Source organism: Physella acuta, unplaced genomic scaffold (genome assembly GCF_028476545.2).
Source record: "Physella acuta isolate Inbredline_101_S28 unplaced genomic scaffold, ASM2847654v3 ptg000018l, whole genome shotgun sequence".
Classification (NCBI taxonomy): domain Eukaryota; kingdom Metazoa; phylum Mollusca; class Gastropoda; family Physidae; genus Physella; species Physella acuta.
The window spans coordinates 50,875-69,736 of record NW_026731538.1 but is presented as its reverse complement, the minus strand read 5'-3'; the positions used below and the strand labels follow the sequence as shown (position 1 = coordinate 69,736).

Sequence of the window (18,862 nt, the reverse complement as noted above, 5' to 3'; positions counted from 1 at the left end):
ACATCAAACAGTTCATAAACATCCATAATATGACTTCAAAAAAATCGAAAAACATAAAAATATTGTTCATGATTTATTTCATATGTAATAATAAAACAAGAAATAGTTCCAATACAATGTTTAATAATAAAAAAAACATTACAAGTAATTTATGTTGCAGTCCTCATGGGCGGTGATACCAAAATAACTCCATCTCCTCTAACAAACAGCATGGCTATTGATCTTTTGGTGGTCTGCATAGAAAGAAAAGTAACTGAAACTAAATCTATATCAGGAAAAGTTCATTTGTAGTGCAAACCAAGAAATCTTTATTAAAAATGGAATGGATATTTTTGTATTTTAATACTTTTCCCTGATAACAATAATCGGAATATTTCTATAGAATATATATTTATATATATATATATAGAGAGAGAGAAAGTACCCTTAAGTTTAAGCATTTACACTGAAGAAAGAACTTGATGAATCAGCTACGTTCAAACTTGGTTTTTACAACACACACAAAAATTTATGAAGAAAATGATTCATTGCAAGCACTACAACTTTGTAGCTGTGAAATGTCTCATAATGGTTTCTGCCATACAACTTGTAGCTTGGTAAAATTCTCATTTTTTAGTTTCTTTTAATTGGAATTTCAGTAAAAGCTGATTGGACATAAAGTGACAGAGGATTTATAAGTTGATTAAAAATCTAAAAGAAAATGAAATAAATCCTTACCTTGAAAATTTCCTCGTATGTTTCTTCATCAATTTCTGAAGTTGTGACAGTCTCTTCAACATCGCCAAGAATCATGTTCAAATGCTGGTCATATGCCTAAAAAAGAAGTTTTAATTTATGAACCGTTTATAAAAGCTTGACTAATGTTAATAATATCTATTGTTTTTTTATTTATTTTGCATCTTTAAAAATGTCCAAACCAATGGTATGATTAACTGTAGTATTTACATGTAGTCGGCCTCTTAGCTCCCTGTCTGTTCTCATCTTTACATAAATCCTCTCATCTAAGCTGAGTCTGACAAGGTCAAGAGGTTCTTCAACTGTCTGAACAGGTATGGCCTAAAACAGCAGTTATTAGAACTTCAGTTATTAATTAAATGTAACTAAGTTATTGAGTAGGAATAGAATGGTTAAAATTGGTTATTTTGAGTTTTTTAATTGAAAAAATGATTAGATCTACATTATCTTAGGCTTTGACACAAAATAATATTGTAATAACTTGAAATAATTCCTGTTCCTACTGGCCATAGACTGGGTTATGAAGATGTCAACAGAGAAAACGCGAAACGGTATACAGTGGACATTGTGGAGCCAGCTGGATGACCTGGACTTTGCTGACGACCTGGCCCTCCTTTCTCACACACAACAGCAAATGCAGGATAAAACCAACAGGGTTGCAAATTTTTCTACAAGCCTGGGTCTGAACATCCACAGAGGGAAAAGTAAAGTTCTCAAAGTCAATACATCAAACAACAACCCTATAACACTGGCAGAAGAAGCCCTAGAAGAAGTGGATAGATTCACCTACCTTGGAAGTATTGTTGATAAGCAGGGTGGGACAGAAGCAGACATAAAAATAAGGACGGGTAAGGCAAGAGCAGTCTTCAACCAACTAAAAAATGTTTGGGGTTCGGGAGATTTAACCCTTAGAATAAAAATCCGGATCTTCAACACACTAGTAAAACCTGTTTTACTCTATGGAGCTGAGACATGGAGAATAACTGCTATAAATAAGAAGAAAATACAATCATTTATAAACGCATGTCTCAGAAAGATCCTGCGAATTCGCTGGCCTAAAACCATCAGAAATGATGTTCTATGGCAACGGACAAATCAACTGCCAGTGGAAGTAGAGATCCTCCAGAGAAAATGGAAATGGATTGGCCACACACTCAGGAAGCCTGTATCCAGCATAACAAGACAGGCCCTCACCTGGAATCCACAAGGCAGGAGGAAGAGAGGCAGACCAAGAAAGACCTGGAGACGTGACCTGGAAGAAGACACCAAGAAGATTGGATACACCTGGGGACAGTTGGAGAGACTAGCCCTGGACAGAGACGTCTGGAAAGCTCTTGTCAGCGGCCTATGTCCCAGTAGGGACGACAGGCAAACATGACATGACATGAACTTGAAATACCATGAATCGCCGCGGTCACAGCCCCATCCCATCCCGCTTGTTAAAAAAAAAAATCGCTTTTTTTCTTATGCAGGGATAATACAGCTACATTTCTGATACATTTACCAAGAGAACTGCCAATTTAATGTATAATCTACATTTTATGTTCAGTTTCCAAATTTAGTTGTTAAATTACCAAATGTAAATATTTTGTAGTTTAATTCTGTATGTGGACGTCCACACTAACCCGAACCCCCCCCCCCCCCCCCCCCACACACACAGTCCACATGCATACACAAGTCTATTTTTTTCCGGATCCCCCCTCCATGTGGACGTCATAAATGGATGACCGCTTTGTGTGTGTTTTGGTTGTGTTTATAATAAAATATGCTCAATAGGAGGAAACGTGAAACGGGGAATAAAATACACTAAAATGGAGTTTTACCTATATTTAGACATTGATTTTGGTTTATTATTCAGTTATCTCTCCTATTTGACACAAATATATCACAATATAATTCTATGTAGCTTGAATTATGAAATTTTAAAATCAAATATTTTGTTATTTCACATAAACCATGACAAGCCATAGGCAACTAGCATAAAACTGACGTAACGATACTAAAAAAAATGTCTGCATGGTTACCTCATATGGAAATTCAATCTAAAAAATGAATCAACATAACTGAAATTAATCATTATAAATATCTGTTATATATTACTACTTTTGTACCAGGGGGTTTCGACTGTGTACTGGGCCATTTAAGGTGGCAGTTCAGTTTTTCCCATGGGACGGAGTGGTCTAGCGGTAGAGAGCTGGACTGCTAACCCGTAAGTCTAGAGTTCGAACCAGGTTCAAGTCAGTAGACTGTCCCTGAGTCCACCCAACTCGAATGGGTACTAAACTCATGTTAGGGAAAGTAAAGGCGGCTGGGCATAGTGCTGACCACACTATCTCTTCATATGCCGAGGTCACAGAAACAAGTGAACTCTACTTCACTTGCCCCATAGACTGTCAGGTTTGAAAGGGAAACTTTACTTTTTTTACTTTTCAGATTACTCGACAAGAAATGCATGTATTAATTAAATCTACACATCTCGCAAATTTTTTCGGCCATTTAAAGGCATGGCGTCCATTTATTTAGCATCTTGCATTAAAATAATGAGATTTTGCAAGATTAGCAGTTTTTTTCATATGTTGTGTATATGATCCCTAAAGAAAACGATAAAACTGCAAAAAAGGATGCGTGATGTTAAAGCCTTATATTAAAGCCTTAACATTACTTAACAATGAGGCAACATTTTCGCACATTATTAGCCTCGCACGATTTTATTTTTTACGCACCTAAAAACGATGGCAGATGCTAGCCGGAAAAAGATATGCATGCACAATGGAGAGAAACTACGACTTGCCTTCGCGGCAATGTTTTCGATGGTACTACACATGTGTGTGTTTGCAACCGCAGAATCCTAATCCTAACCCCAACCCTATCCCTTCTTACCCGAGTGTAATAACCTAATAGCTTAATAGTAATACTAGCCCTAACCAGATCCCTAACCATAACTCTAGCCATTGGTCACTGCGCGTGCGCAGACCTATCTTTTGCCGACTAGGTGGAGATGTTGGTGCGAAAATTTCTAGATCTAGTTACTTCGAAAAACAATAGGCCTAGATTTAAGATTAGGCTACGTTTTTTTTTGGTAATCTATCGTTTTAGGTACGTAAAATCGCCCGCGTCTAGTAATGTACGAAAAAGTTACCTCATTGTCAAGGCTTTAATAGAAGTATGTTGTGATATATTTGTGTCAAATATTATAGATAAATGAATAATAAACCTAGAGTCTAAATCAATGGCTAAATATATCAATATAGGCAAGAAATTAACTTTAAACAGCAGTGTTTGCAAGCAGGATTTGCTATATATATAAAAAGCGGCCATCTGTAAGTTAGAGTGGCTTCCCTTGAATCTTACGCTATAAGTTTACAATAAAACAAGTTAATAAAAAGTCTAGTGACAATTTAAGCGCAATTTCCTTAATTAATTTTTTAAATTATAAATAAATTAATAGGGTACAAAAATAACGTTTGAATTAATAAGTAAAAAAAAAAGACAACTATATTAACCTATATCAACGGAAATAGTTTTATTTTAACGAGTAGGCCTACAAGATGCTTATTTTTAAAAAGTAGTAAATATCATCCTAGGCCTACACTATGCTCAGTTTAAATGTTCTTAGTTAATTTTTTGTGACCGAACGAAAGGATATTTTTGAAAACTTTCTTCTGCAATATTGGTCTAAATTATGGCAGGAATCGATTGGTAAATGTTTCAGGTCGCTAAGTGGTCTGGTTGCCGAGATATGGAGCAAAAACTGCGTTTGTTCGAGATTTTTTGGCTTTTCCAGGGTTATCCAGGAAGGAATTCTGGGAATTTTTTTTGCCCACAATCATCCTTGGAACTTGCTTAACATTAGGGACTTGGATGAAATTTCATTTTTAAAAAAATAAAAAATGTAGTAGCACCAGTTTATAGAGCTCATTTAGACAAGAACAAAGATACTTTTATTTTAATTTTAGCTCAAACGGTTACGAAGTTATGAATTTTTAATGCATTTAATTTTCGGGTTTTTTTAATATGGGGTTTTCTCAATTTTTTGCTTCCCTACTTTTTTGGATGCGAACTAAAATCTCTGTAACTTTTTAAATAGCAGGTATTTTTTAATGAAAATTCACTAAGATCAAGCTTATGATATCAGTAAAAGAGTAAGATAAAAATAATTGAATTGGATGAGAATGATCATAAAAAATAATGTTAACAAAGAGGGTCACCCCCCTAAAAAATTTTAATAAGCGTCTTTGATAGGCTACACACAATCTGTTGCCAAATTTTTATTATAAGGAATATCTTACTGAAAATTGGCCTGGATAGTGCCAACACTGTATACATTAACAGAAAGTCAAAATATTTTACTTAGCTTATGTGGTTTTATTACAATGTTGGACAAAATAAAAAAGTCATTTTTATTCTGCGCAACTACTTTTTTTGCAAGAAAGAAGTACAATGTTGAGCTGATTTTAGATTACTTTGCTTATATGCAAGAAATATTGTAAACATGAAGGTTATTATATACTTTGATATTTCCTTTGTTCAAATTTGATTTTAAAAATATTTTATTTAATGAAAAAGGGGTTTAAACTCATATACCCCCCTTAATTTTAAACAATAAATTCTGCTATAGGCAACACATAATCTGTTGCCAAATTTTTATTATATGGAATATCTTAATGAAAATTGGCCTAATTGGTGCCAACATTGTATACATCCACACAAAGTAAAAATATTTCACTTAGCTTATGTGGTTTTGTTACAATGTTGGTCAAATTTAAAAAGTCATTTTTGTTCTGCGCAACTACTTTTTTGCAAGAAAGAAGTACAATGCTAAACTGATTTTAGATAACTAAAATTGTATCTAAATGTTGTCAATATGCATGATATTTCATCCATGTTATGTGTATGTTACATAGAATTGATATAATTTAATTTACAATTATTGTTGAACAAATAATTTAATAATTGAAATGATTTTATATTGGTGGAGTACAGTGTTTCTTCCAGACTTTTTTCTCCGGGGGTGCACTTGAAATCTTCGGGGGGGCGGTAAACTTTCTTCGGGGGGGCGGACACTGTTAAAAGTATATATTTTCTATATAAATTATATAAATTTAATTTCGTTCGGGGGGGCGGTAAAAAATTTTCGGGGGGGCTTCGCCCCCCCGAAGAGATGCCTGGAAGAAACTCTGGTGGAGTAATGATCACCATTTAATGTTAAAGGTAAGTTTTATAATTTAGAAACATCTGTCATATATTTAAGTGACATCTCATGCTGTGTGGATAACATGTTTAAGTCTGTTAGCCTGTATCACTTTTTTACTTTAAAAAATAACACCATCAATGATTTAAAAATGAAATCTGATTAAACATCTACTGAAGCTGTGTCTCCTCTGGCTGATAGCTTTTAGAACTGTAATAAAAACCAGCAACATCCATTCTTAAGTGGACCTATTTCTCCTTCATTGAAGTTGCTTATGAGTAGATCCACATCTTTTGATTCTCTATCCCCTTGTGAACTGGTACATTTTATCTAGGGCCAAGACTAGTAAAAAAGCAACTGAGATGAATACTACAGCAAAAATACAGTAGTATCATATGTACTTCAAATAGGCCTACAGATGAAGACAGAACATTGTACAAGGATTGTAGTAATTTAGTAATAAATCTAAAACGAACAAAGTCCTAGAGCTATAAAGAAAATATAGGACTCCTAAAATGTTTGAATATTAGTAATATTGGTAATAAAAATTCGCTTGAAAAGCAATCAAAAGGCTATATGTTTAATATAGAATTACCCTATTGGCCTATATTTTATAGACCAAATGATAGGCAAATGGAATTTTATATTAGATTCTAGATCTAGGCCTATATCAAGCTTTAAAATTTAAGAAAAATGTGGAAAGTACACAAGTTACTATAATGATAGCTAATATAAAATACAGAACTCATTCAAGAACAATATAGATCTATATCTAGGCCATACAATTAAAATGAAACAATAATTCAACTTGAAAAATTTCGCAGAAAATTATTTTTAGATCTAACATAAAATTACAAAAAAAATGAATCTAAATAGAAAATATGCGCACAAAGTCAACAAAAAATCATAGTTTTATCAATATAAAATATAATTCTATAATTTAAAATGATTTTAAAGTCAGATTCGTGTGGATGTTGCTGGATTTACAAATCAATTCAATTGAGAGCAATTGCGTCATTAACAACACAAGTACACTTCCGGTTTAAACCTCTGTCTTTCCCGGTAGTCGTAAAATGGCTTAAGCCTATACTTTCTAAACTATTTATAAAAAAATACTTTGCTATCGATTAACATTATGAAAATTTACACACATAAAGAAAAATGGTGATTATGGTCGGAGGGCTTTTTATTGGCCTTCTTTGTTAGTAAGTTTTTATGGTACAAAGAGTTTTACGTAGCCAAAGTTTGGCTCCAAAAATCCATTTTCACCTTCAACAAAATCTCAAAACAAAAATACCGTAACATATGAAATCCATTTGTTTTTCATAATCAGTCATCAAATTATTAGTAGCATCGGCGATTTATAATAAAAAAAAAATGTTTCGATCATCACCCGCGACCGCACGGCTAAATCGACGAAACTCGGTATGGGCAGAAAACTCTCGTTTTTAGTGCCTCAAAATCTACGTCATCCAAGTCCCTACTTAACATATTTGCTTTTGGAACTAGTCCTCGATATTGCTTCATTGAGGAGGAGATACGACTTAAAGCTGCGGACACACGTCCATCCATCCAGAAATGACGAGCTATTAAACGCATTTTTTGCCAGTATGGAAATTGCGCTAAAAAAATTAACAAGATGGCTGCTATAGTAAATGAGCATGGTTGCATCTGTTGGAAACATCGCTGGTGTTCATTTATTACTGAAAAGTTTTAATTCAATTGTTTAAAAACAGGTACATAAATGAAACAAGGAAACATTACTTGCAAACACTGCTGTTTAAAGTTAATTTCTGACCCATATTGATATATTTAACCATTGGGTGATCTATCGTTTTAGGTACGTAAAATCGCCCGCGACTAGTAATGTGAAAAACAAGGAAACATTTTTTGTATTTTTCAAAACATAAATCGGAAAATCCTCCTCATAATGTGAAATAAAATAAAATTTAAGGAGTCACCTGTTTTTCAAATTACAAGCCGCGGGCGATTTTAGTATTTACGTACCCAAAACGATAGATTACCAACCATTGATTTAGGTTTATTATTCATCTATCTACAATATTTGACACAAATATATCACTTCTATTAGGCCTAAAGGTAACTTTTTCGAACATTAGAAGCCGCGGGCGATTTTACGTACCCAAACAAAACGATTACGATAGATTACCCTACCAGTACTACCAGTACCCTGAATTGAATGTGAAGCAAAATGGGGGGTCTGAATATTTGTATGCGGTATTTTATATAGATCTAATTAAGTTATTTACGTTCTAAGACTAATGATTTATTATTTATTACTCTAATTTTAGTATATTCAAATCATACCTGGTCTTGGTCGTCCGCCATGGTTGACTCTATTTACCAAAACAATGAAAGACGTAACTGTGCCACTTTAAATAAATACTTAGACACAATATTAAATAGGCCTATAGTAGTCCTACATCTAGATCTAGTAATGCAATCATAAAAAAACAAAAAAAAACCTCCTTTTTCCCAACTTTTTTCTACCTTTAATAAACCAGAGGAACTATGATCTTTTGTATGTAAATTGAATCTACTGTGCTTCTATAATTTTAATGAAGGTCGCCGGTTATTAAACTAACAATGTATTTGCCGAAACTGCCGTTTTTCTTTTCACGAGTTACCATATTGGCATAAAATGTCCCAATGACTCAAAATGATCATGGGTTGGGGGGGGGGGTGGTGGAGATAGAGTTTAAGGCCTATGATATAAAAAAAAAAAGTAAACTTTCAAAGTTAACTTTTTATAATGATTTTTTTATTAAGGCCATCGAAAAAGCAACAATTGTCTTTCTTTTTAAATTGCCTCTGTTACATAAGAGTCATCCATAAATGACGTCAAGCTTTTTTGACGATTTTTACCTCCCCCCTCCCGTTCCCTCCATCACACATCGTCACAAAAGCCAGACCCCCTAAAATTACGTCACACCTCAGCCTACACCCCCCCCCCCTCAAAGCTGCAGTTGAATTAATTTTTTTTTTAACATCGATATTTTCCCAAAATCTTGTCTGAACTTTGTCAAAATAGAGTTATTTTAATCAATTCCTATTACAATTTATTAAAACAGCTTTCTAAAACGCGAAATAACGTCTAAAATTCGTTATCTAACATTGCTTTATTTTAATGCAAAAGTTTGACGTCGCACCATCTGAACTTACCCCCCCCCCCTCATCACACATTGTCACAAAATTACGGACCCTTCCTCCCCTACGAGTGTGACGTCATTTATGGACGACCCCATAGCTACAAAAAAGAGGAATGTATATGAAAATATCCCTATCATTTGGATTAAAAATATAATAATAAAACTATTTTAAAAAGCTTTTGTATTGGCCCGTAAGCTTTTATATAATTATGCACTAAAATATAGAAAATAAATGGTTTTCTTTAAATACTACGTATCACTATTGAAATCACTATAATATAAAGAAAAGCGTGAGCTGCTTCTTAAATTTGAGTAAAGGTATTCAATAGATATCCAAAGCGGAGACCCCCATCGGTGACCCGCACCCTTGCGCAGCGCGGTAAACTCCGACCATATCCACACTGTGGCGACGCACGGGTATACGCGCAGCGCAGTGCGTTGAATGAATAAAATTATTCACCGTAGCGGAGCACGGGTATGGAGCTAGTAGTATATTTATATAGTGAGATTTGGTATTGGGTTGCATTGTCGTCTTATTTTGACCCACATGCCAACTTTGGAAGAAATATGTCCGTTGGAAGTAATCAAATTTCACTCGCCAGTTTTGAACCACGGCGACAAAAAAGTACGACTTAGAATCAGCCTTGCGTGGTCATTTTTAGCATCTCTTTCAATTTTTCTTTTTTTAACTAAACTTTTTTATAAAATGTAGATTAGTACGGATAAATATTAAATAATGATTAGTAGTGGTATAGTGTTTTTAAATACAAGAAACAATGCTTCGTGAGTATGCGGAATGCTTGACAGGCATCGTGGTTTCATTCATTGACGATTTGGGATCGTTATCTATTATATCTAATATCTATGTATGACTCTAAAAGACTCTAAGAGCAGAGTATCGAGCAATGGAATAATTGTTTCCTCTATCATATGAGATCGTGCGCACATTTAAATAACTTAATTACTAGATCTAGATCTGGGCATTAGGTAAACCGTCTGATAATGTATATACAGTAACTTTGAAAGTTGTTGGCAATTTTTCTAATATTTGATCAGGCAACCGCACTTTTCAATTTAAACTAGGCCTAGGTCTAAATCTTGAGTACAGTGAGTTTAGCTAGATTTAGGTTTACTAATCTTAAAATCTAGTCTAACTAAAATGATTGTACGTGGGTTGTAGCAGCTATTTATTAGATCTAGGCCTATTCCATCTTCTTAAACTTCAAAAATAAACTAAACGGTAAACCGAAACCTTTACTGGACCAAATATTAATAATTTATTTTAAGCCGGTTACCCTGTAAAACCGTTTTGCGTCGTAAATTCGGCCAAAATAAGTAAAAAAAAAGCCCTGACTTAGACTAGCTGACTGACCATAAAAATTTAAAAAATTATTAGAATCTAGTCTAGATCTAGATCTAGATTCTAGATCTATCCTAGACTAGATCTAGTAGGAAACTAATCTAGAGCTAGATTTTCCTAGACACTTGACAACTCTAGTCTAGCTTAGCAATAGCTGAGTCTAGTCTAGAGTCTAGACTTAAATGTTTGCTGGGTAACTACTTTATTAGTTAGATTCTTTCTAGATGTAGATTAGACTCAAAACTAATTAATTATAATTAGTCTCTAGATCTAGAATTTAGTACTCTATACAACTACTCTATGACTATTCTATAGACTATAGTGAGTCTATAGGCCCTACCATTTAGGCCCTATTTAATATTTTTAAAGTTATCAAAGTGTTGAAAGTAGGCTATTACATTACTATTAGTACTATTTATTAGTATTAATAACTAACTTAATAAGCCTAAGGGCTGTTACTACTGTAACTACATCATAGATCTACAGTTAAACGTGGCAGTTAGGTAGCCAGCTGGTAGTCTCTGCAAGTCATTGTCAAATACTAATTTAATTTAATACTATGGTGATATGAGAGGAAGGAACATTAATGAGAGGAATTTTTGTGTGGTTATTGTTGGTTTTTAACCTCCTCTGCCTCTATCTTTTAAAAGCTTTTACTTAGTTCACAACGTCCATTTGTGGCAAATCTTGTAGCTCAATTTTGACCAACTTCTAATGCACAGATTTCGTTTCACTCAATAGATTACTAGTATATTCAGTAACAGAAGGGGAGATAACTAGCTAGAGTTATCACCCGACCAGTCTGCTGAGCTTCGGTTCACGTCAAAAGTTAACAATCGAGCTAGTGAAGGCTATTAGCTGCAGATAATAGAGCTTTTAAGAAATAACCTTCGCTTGATCAGCTTGCTGTTGTCTGTAAACTGTGATCAAGGAGGCTGCTTTCACAGGGCAAATAAATGTCTTTCAGAGATCGCAAGCTTGAAGCTACTGATGTTTTTAAAGCAAATATTTTTAGCCGTGTTGACTTGATAAATAACTATAAGGAATCATTAAAAAGTAGTAACTAAAGCAAATATCAAAAACTTTATTGCAACAAGCTTTTGAAAATGCACTGAAATTAAGAAAATAGAACAAATCTGCTTTCTTTCATAATAGGTTTGGTTGCTCATGAGATCTCTTACATGTTTTAGTGACTAAAGCTTTTATGAAAGAAAGCAGATTAGTCTTATTTACAATGCATTTAAAAGCTTGTTGCTATATAAAAAAAACTGTATACTGTATAGGCCGAGGCCTTTTATTAAATTTATATAGTCTACAGTACTACATCATGTAGTGTAGGCCTATTCAAAATGGAGTCAAAATATCAACCATATCTTATTATTAACTGAGGCCTATAAAATTTAATTTTTATATTTTAATTTTCCTCTCAAACCAGAACATAGAATGTCATCTCTGGGAAAACCTGATATAGTTGAGGTGTCATGGAAAAAGCTCCATTTAACTCAAGCAGCAAGACAAGCTCTTATGTCTTCTATAAAAATTGCTATTGTTTTCATATTTCTCTTTACAGACATGTAAGTAAAATAATTCATATATATAGGTCTTATGTAATTATTTGTTTTGCTGTTTAATGTTAGGCCTAAATATAAGTTTTGTACCAACCAATTTTTTTATTCAAGCTCTATGCTTTACATTTTTTGGTATTTATTGCAGGTCATATTCTGTGTTTTCAAATCTTTTTTCCTTGGCACATCCCATTTTTTGGTTTATTGGTGAGTAACTTTCTTCTTTTTAAAAAACTTACTTTGGTTATTTTGGCTTTGAAAGAAAAATTCATTTACACTACCCTGTTGAGATAACCAATTCTTAAAGAAGAACCATTTTTTCTCTCTATTTCATGCTAAACAGGGAAGTCCTGAAGTTTCTTAAGGGTTTTTGAGTGTTAATAAAAATAATTTTTATTTTGCAGAATTGTCAGTGGCCATTCTACTGATATTCCAGATTATAAGTAATGGAATGCTACTGCTTAGATACTTTTGGGTTTATTTCTTTGGTTCTGTTGTAGATGTTACAGAAAGTCAGCGGCGCCTAATGGCTATTTCTAAGACAGGCAAGTTATTTTTTATTTTTCAGGGATGTGACTTTTCCGAATTTTAGCGGAAATCCGATTTTTCCGTTTCAGTTGCGTTTTTTCCCCCGCTGATTTAATTTTCGCCGAATTTTTCCGCCGACTTTCAATTTTGTCGATTTTTTTACCAAGTTTTAAAAATTAGGAAAAAAAACGGGAATGTCTTCTACGGAAAGGGCCGGCATGCTCATTCCATTTATTCGTATTTAAATTTAAATCGACAACTACTGTACTTAGGTCAAACGGACACTGGAATATGCGCATTTCTTTTCGATTGGTCGATTGCGCTAGGTCTGACGGTGCTAGATCAAGATTAAATGTAGATTAAGATTCGGAATTTCGGCGGACTTACGAATTTTTCAAAGCACAATTTTTTTAGTCCAAATTTTCCGCTGATATTTTTAGTTAACTATTTATCAAAAACACGGGAAAAGGTAATCTAAATAATGCAGTTATTCAAATGAAACTTACATCTCTTAAGCTTGGTAATCTAGCTATCGATATATCCTAATTTATCTATCGGTATTTTAACCCGCCTAAATCTACAATTTCTCTCTGATTCTATTTTATTTCGCAATCTCAAATTAATATTGAAATCCTTGCAAAAGGTGACTATGAGGACTAGCTTATCCCACCCCACCTCGTAGCAACGGTGGCTCTTGTGACCTCACCTTGATCCCAAGTACGTGTTCGGTACTGCTTGTGGGGGGGGGGGGGGGAAATGACGTCACAGTCAATTTCAAATAGCTGTTCCTGCAATACGTATGCTTCGTAGGCCTACAGATTTAAAAAAATACTAAACTCAACGTGACTTACGACCGTGTCTTGTTTGTGGAAGAAAAAATACGTACAGGCTGTTTTTAAATTTTTAATAAGGGGTCTTCCATAAATAACGTCACACTCGTAAGATAGTGTAACGTCATATTTTTGCATTTAAAAAAAAAGTAATGTTAGAAACAACTGCATTTTAGCCGCTATTACGAGTTTTAGAAAACTGTTGTAAAACATAGAAATTGAATAAAATCCCCTATGTTGGTCTACTTCAGAGTTTCTTCCAGGCATCTCCCCGAAGAGATGCCTGGAGGAGGGGGGGGGGGGGCTGAGGTGTGACGTCATTATAGGGGGGGGGGGGGAGTCTGGCTTTTGTTGGACAGAGGGGAGGTAAATATCGTCAAAACAACGTGGATGACCCCTAACAATTTACAGCTATTCCAAAAAAACTTTAAAAAATCGATGTGGCTTGGCTATCATAATTAACTTTGGTTCACACGTCAGACCATTTCTAATCTTAGCTAACCTGGTCCATTTCATTTTTCCATCACATGAACCTAAAACGTTCATATTATAACTAATCTTAATCTAGGGTCTTTACAGTTGAAGAAAAATATTTTTACCAATCCAATCTTTAAAAGAATATAAGGCATTAGGCCCCCTATTTAAAATTGAAAACAGGAGTACATCTAGAATCTACACTAGATTAGTAGGCCTACAGTTGAAATTAGCTTAATGGTAAAATAAAACTTAATTGCTACTTTTGTTACATTGTAATTTTTTAAAAAGTTGTTTATAAGGTAAACATTAAATTGCAATTAGACAAGACTTTCAATGTTATTTTAGAGTAACATAAACGTCTTGTATTTAAAATATTAACTTCATAAAACAATTTATTAGTACAGTAACAGTATGAAGCTGCTTAACTGCGATAAAAAGTAGATAAACATATTGAGTTATTATCCGAAAAAAATTTCCTAATTTTTTTTCCTGGTCTGGTCACATCCCTGATTTTTAAACCCTCAAAATTTTGTACAGAAAACATTGTACATTAAGATCTACAGTTTTCTTTTCATATGGTATTATTAGTAATTAAATCCTCTTTAAACAATTTTATAATATTTATTTCAGATAAAAGTTTCCACACCCCTACAAAATCTTTGTCCAATTCTCCTTCGACATCAACACCCCTGAGCTATAATCAGTCCTGTAGCTATAATGTTGGAGATATCTCACCCCATCGTTTGAATGCAAGTTTTACATCACCTCAGTCAGGCAGATACCACACACCTTTACAACACTCTACATCAATGGTGGCCTCATATGGATCACGGCTGAGTTCTTCCTCGTTGCATAACAGCTATACCAATGCCAGCTTTAATTCCTCTCTTGATAGGGTGCATATAATTTTTTCAAACTTACCAAGCCAAGATAGCTTTTGATATACTAATATAGTTTATAGAAAAGAAGAGGTTGATTTGTTAAATCTTTTTTGTGTAAAAATGTCTTTAAGGTATTTGAGAATAACAGCTATTAACATCAAAATACATTGTATTCCAGAGTATGAACCACTCTAGTCTCTCACAGACTTCAAGTCGATATGATAATGATAGAAGTAGTCTAAGATCAAGAAGATCTTCATCAGTTCCAATCAATCCAAAATGTGAGTGTTTTTTGTTTTTACTTGTGATATTAAAAGATTTTCTAAAGTCATTTAATTTGAAAAGAAATATAGTAAATAGCTCTAGCTTTTTAATTTATTAATTTTTTTTATTATTATTCATAAAGCTTCAAAATACAAGCGCATTACTGATGTGGATACGTTGCATCGCTACATTAATGAAGAGGAAGAAAAAGAGAATAACAGATCACAGGGTAAATTTACATGGGTTTTTTTTTCAATATCAGCATTTAAATGTTCTTAACCTAGTATTGGTCTCTGCTAGTATTTATATTTATTGAGATTTGTGAACTATATCATTTTTCACAGTTCTATAACACATTATTTCTCAGTATCACCTGAAAGTCCAAGTTCTGGGTTCACATCTTTTTGGAATTATGGACCTTCAAACCCTCTAGATTTCTCACACATCCTGCGTCGGTTTACCTACCAACTGTCCCCAAGGTCACCAGCAGCTCCTTCACTTAACAACTCAGTTGACCAGATCAGCAGTAAAGGTGTTGGAGAGGTAAGATTATGACTTAAATATTTTAAAGAATTTGGTTTTTTTAATTGGCAATATCCCTTTTTTTTTAATGGCTGGGAAAGTAATTTTGAAACTGTTGTAATGTTATATTGGGAATAATTTATAAATCATTCAGTAGCATTTATCATTGACTTTTTTATAGGTTTGGGCAAGCTATGGGGTCACAGAAGATGACCTGTATGTTTGGACAGAGAAACTCAGAAAGGTTACTAATTGTTGTTGTTTTGGGTTGTTTTTTTGCACAATGAATGCATAGGCTCAATAGTTAAGAAAACTTCTCTTTCTACGAGTTTCCAAGCTTACTGGTAGATTTGAACTGTAAAGAGTTATTATAATTGTTAAGAAATAATAATGTCTTTATTTCAAAATTCATTTTTTTTTATTTTAATGCTACTTATATAATACACAGTGGCTTAGTTTCACAATTGTATCAAGATTAAACACAGAAATAGATGAGCTAAATGCAGTTTTACAGAAGATTGGATGTGAAGACACACAAATTGGAGGTAGATTTTGTAATGTTTGAAGTTTTTGGTTTGATTACTCAATATTAGGTGTGAACTCTAAAAATCGAAAAATTTATAAAAATGTATTTTTAGCTGTAAATCATTAAGAGATTCCATTCTTTTGACTAAAATAAATTAGCATTTTCAATTTCTAGCATGAAAAAAATGAAACGCACCTGGCCTGCCCTCATCAGTGTGCGTAAGATTCAAACGTAAAATAGTTAATACCTTTTTTTTCAGATGTTGGGGTTTCAACTTTAAAGCAACTGGCGCTCACTAAAGGACCCTATGTGCCAACATTGAACTCAATAGTCCCATACTTAGAATTCACTGCAAATCAAGAATATTTACGCAGCAGAATCAGAGGTTGGTTCATTGTTCCTTTTTTTAAAAAAATTACATTCATAGTAAATTTAAATTCAAGATTTAAAATTATTTATTTGTCATGTGTAGATATTTTAAAATTAGTTTGATGGTATCATACTATTGACCACAATATATTATCTAACTAGAAAATTACCAAGGTTTCAAATGTGTTTACATTGCATTCTAGAACTTAGTACTGGCAGCATGAGTGCTTACACCTGGGACAAAGGTGGCAACTATGGTAAACAGTGGACAGAACACCTGCCTACAGATGCTGCTGTATGTTACTGTAAACATTTTGTCCATATAAGCACATTTTGTAATTTATCAAATCATTTGTAAATTTAATGTGACGAGTTGAGGTCGAATTATTGTAGAATTTAAAGCAATTTTCTATTAAGTATATTAAAGTAGCAATGTATTTATCATAAATTTTGTTTCAACAGTTGGTGATGCACTTATTTTGTAGCTACCTTGACTCTCGTCTTCCTGCTCAACCAAGATATCCAGATGGCAAATCGTTCACATCACAAAACTTTGTCAAAACACCAGACAAGCCCAGTGAGTGTTGCAGTATACGGTTTAGTTTGCTATCACAGCTAGCTTCAGATTTCTTTCATAACTGTTGTCATTGTAAAATAAGACTTTTAATATGATTAGCTGATTTGATTTAGCAAGACATCTCAGTTGCTGTATGTGTCTACAGTAAGATCAAATAAGCTTATAGTTTTTAAATAAATTAGTTCAAAAGACGTTCTCTATCAACAAAATATCTGTCATTTGCATCCCCATCATAATGGACAAACTCAATAGTAAAGTTAAAGTTTATGTATTTCTTACTTCTGTATTTTGCCTTGTTTAGGTGTAGATCGTAAGGATAACCTGCAGATTTACCATAGCAGCATCAACCCTCCACACTTTCAAGTTGTCATCGGGTCACAAATTTATAATTTGTCTAAGGTAAGCAAATCTTGAAAAATAAATCTATTGACCTTCCTGAGTACCTTTAGTTATTCTGCCTATGCTATTAGCAATCTGTCATACCATAACTTTGTTTGTAATTTGAGTTTACATGTATCTACAGGGGAGAAACAACATGTTCCATTCTATTCTTCTGTTCCTGTATCATATTAAAATGAAAGAAAGTGGCATGCTTGGGTAAAAAAAAATTTCATTTTTAGCCATTTGTTTAGAAATAATAAGGCTCAGTAATTTTACACATTTAACTGACATATACAGATCATTATTATTACAGATAAAAAAAGAAAAAATGTAAATAGATTTTTTATTGTTTTAAATCTTTCTTCTATTGTTTCAGGCGGATTAATCTTGGAATGTCAGGTTTAAATATGTTGTGGATATTTGACTGATGCTGATTTTTAGATATGTATATAAAACTGATGTTTAACTTGCCTTTGAAATGTTTCAAATCTAGGCAAAACAAGTTACATAAGCTGAGTTTTTAAACTATGAATAAAGATATTAGGATTTATTCATTTTCTTACACAGTATTAATTATAATCATTAACTACTAAGATGGTATCGGAGATATAATTTAAAAGTTTTTTAATCAATCTTAATATAGATTAAGCAGATTTACTTCAACTTTAAGTTAGTAATTTTAATTTGATTATTTTACTATTTTTACTTTTGTTCTCATCTTTAGCAAAATATATGATACTGTTAAAAAATTTTTTGAATAGGGTTGAATTTGATGATAAAGATATAGCTCTCTGAAGATCAGATCTCTGCTTATGTTTAGTATCTGGACCATCACATTGTTTATACCATTAATTTTAAGCCTCTTTTTAAACCATTGACAATGCTTAAACTTGTAAAAATAATAAAAGTACAAAATTTTAAAGAGTTTGCTTGTCAGTTCACTTTAGATGTAACATTTTTACAAAACTATACACTAATAAGCTGCAGGTTTCAAATTGGGAGATACCAACCTGTGCTAGGGAAATGCAAAAAAGGTTTACACAAAAAAAATTAAATAACTTAAGTAAAGCGTTGCCCTTACCAATTTGCATCCTGTTTATTTTTTATATCCTCTTACATTGATGTGTCAGAATAGATAAACTAAAAGAATATCTTAAGAAAGTAGTTATTAAAATAAGTTTTCAAAATTTTATTGAAATGTTTTTCTGAAATACCTCCCACAACAATTACATTTGTTGCTGTAAGTTTTAATAAACGTCCCACAGGTTAAATAGTAATTGATGCTGTTTATTATTTATTGCTAAACATTATTGAAAACAGCATACTACTATAAAGTGCTTGTGAAATCTTTATCCTTTATTAATTTGAAATTCTAATTTAAGTCTATTTCAAATAGAAAACCCTTTGTGTAATTAAAATGTTTACTATGTGTGGGTATTCCTTCGTAACTAAAAAAAAAAAATTTAATTTCATGCAGGTCCCTAAG

General features: G+C 33.0%; 2 protein-coding genes across 3 annotated transcripts; one reads left to right on the top strand and one right to left on the bottom strand.

Annotated features, from left to right (window-relative positions):
* Nucleotides 1–60: 60 nt before the first annotated feature.
* LOC131939367 (U6 snRNA-associated Sm-like protein LSm3) lies at nucleotides 61–8,364 on the bottom strand. The gene is made up of 4 exons (XM_059297657.1): nucleotides 8,255–8,364; nucleotides 946–1,056; nucleotides 718–813; nucleotides 61–233 (listed from the first exon to the last, which is right to left on the bottom strand). The coding sequence occupies exons 1-4, from the start codon at nucleotides 8,273–8,275 to the stop codon at nucleotides 150–152; spliced, it is 312 nt and encodes a 103-aa protein (XP_059153640.1). The 5' UTR covers nucleotides 8,276–8,364; the 3' UTR covers nucleotides 61–149.
* A 1,820-nt stretch (nucleotides 8,365–10,184) lies between these two features.
* LOC131939287 (transmembrane protein 209) lies at nucleotides 10,185–18,298 on the top strand. Of its 2 annotated transcripts, none has more exons than XM_059297513.1 (16): nucleotides 10,185–10,203; nucleotides 11,892–12,030; nucleotides 12,170–12,228; nucleotides 12,426–12,566; nucleotides 14,487–14,752; nucleotides 14,916–15,018; nucleotides 15,144–15,230; nucleotides 15,369–15,544; nucleotides 15,705–15,767; nucleotides 15,972–16,068; nucleotides 16,309–16,434; nucleotides 16,622–16,713; nucleotides 16,881–16,995; nucleotides 17,297–17,394; nucleotides 17,519–17,592; nucleotides 17,753–18,298. In XM_059297513.1, the coding sequence occupies exons 2-16, from the start codon at nucleotides 11,900–11,902 to the stop codon at nucleotides 17,802–17,804; spliced, it is 1,680 nt and encodes a 559-aa protein (XP_059153496.1). In that variant the 5' UTR covers nucleotides 10,185–10,203; nucleotides 11,892–11,899; the 3' UTR covers nucleotides 17,805–18,298. The 2 variants fall into 2 exon arrangements, with proteins under 2 accessions (XP_059153496.1, XP_059153488.1); XM_059297505.1 differs by having other exon boundaries at nucleotides 10,199–10,336.
* The last annotated feature ends 564 nt before the right edge of the window (nucleotides 18,299–18,862 follow it).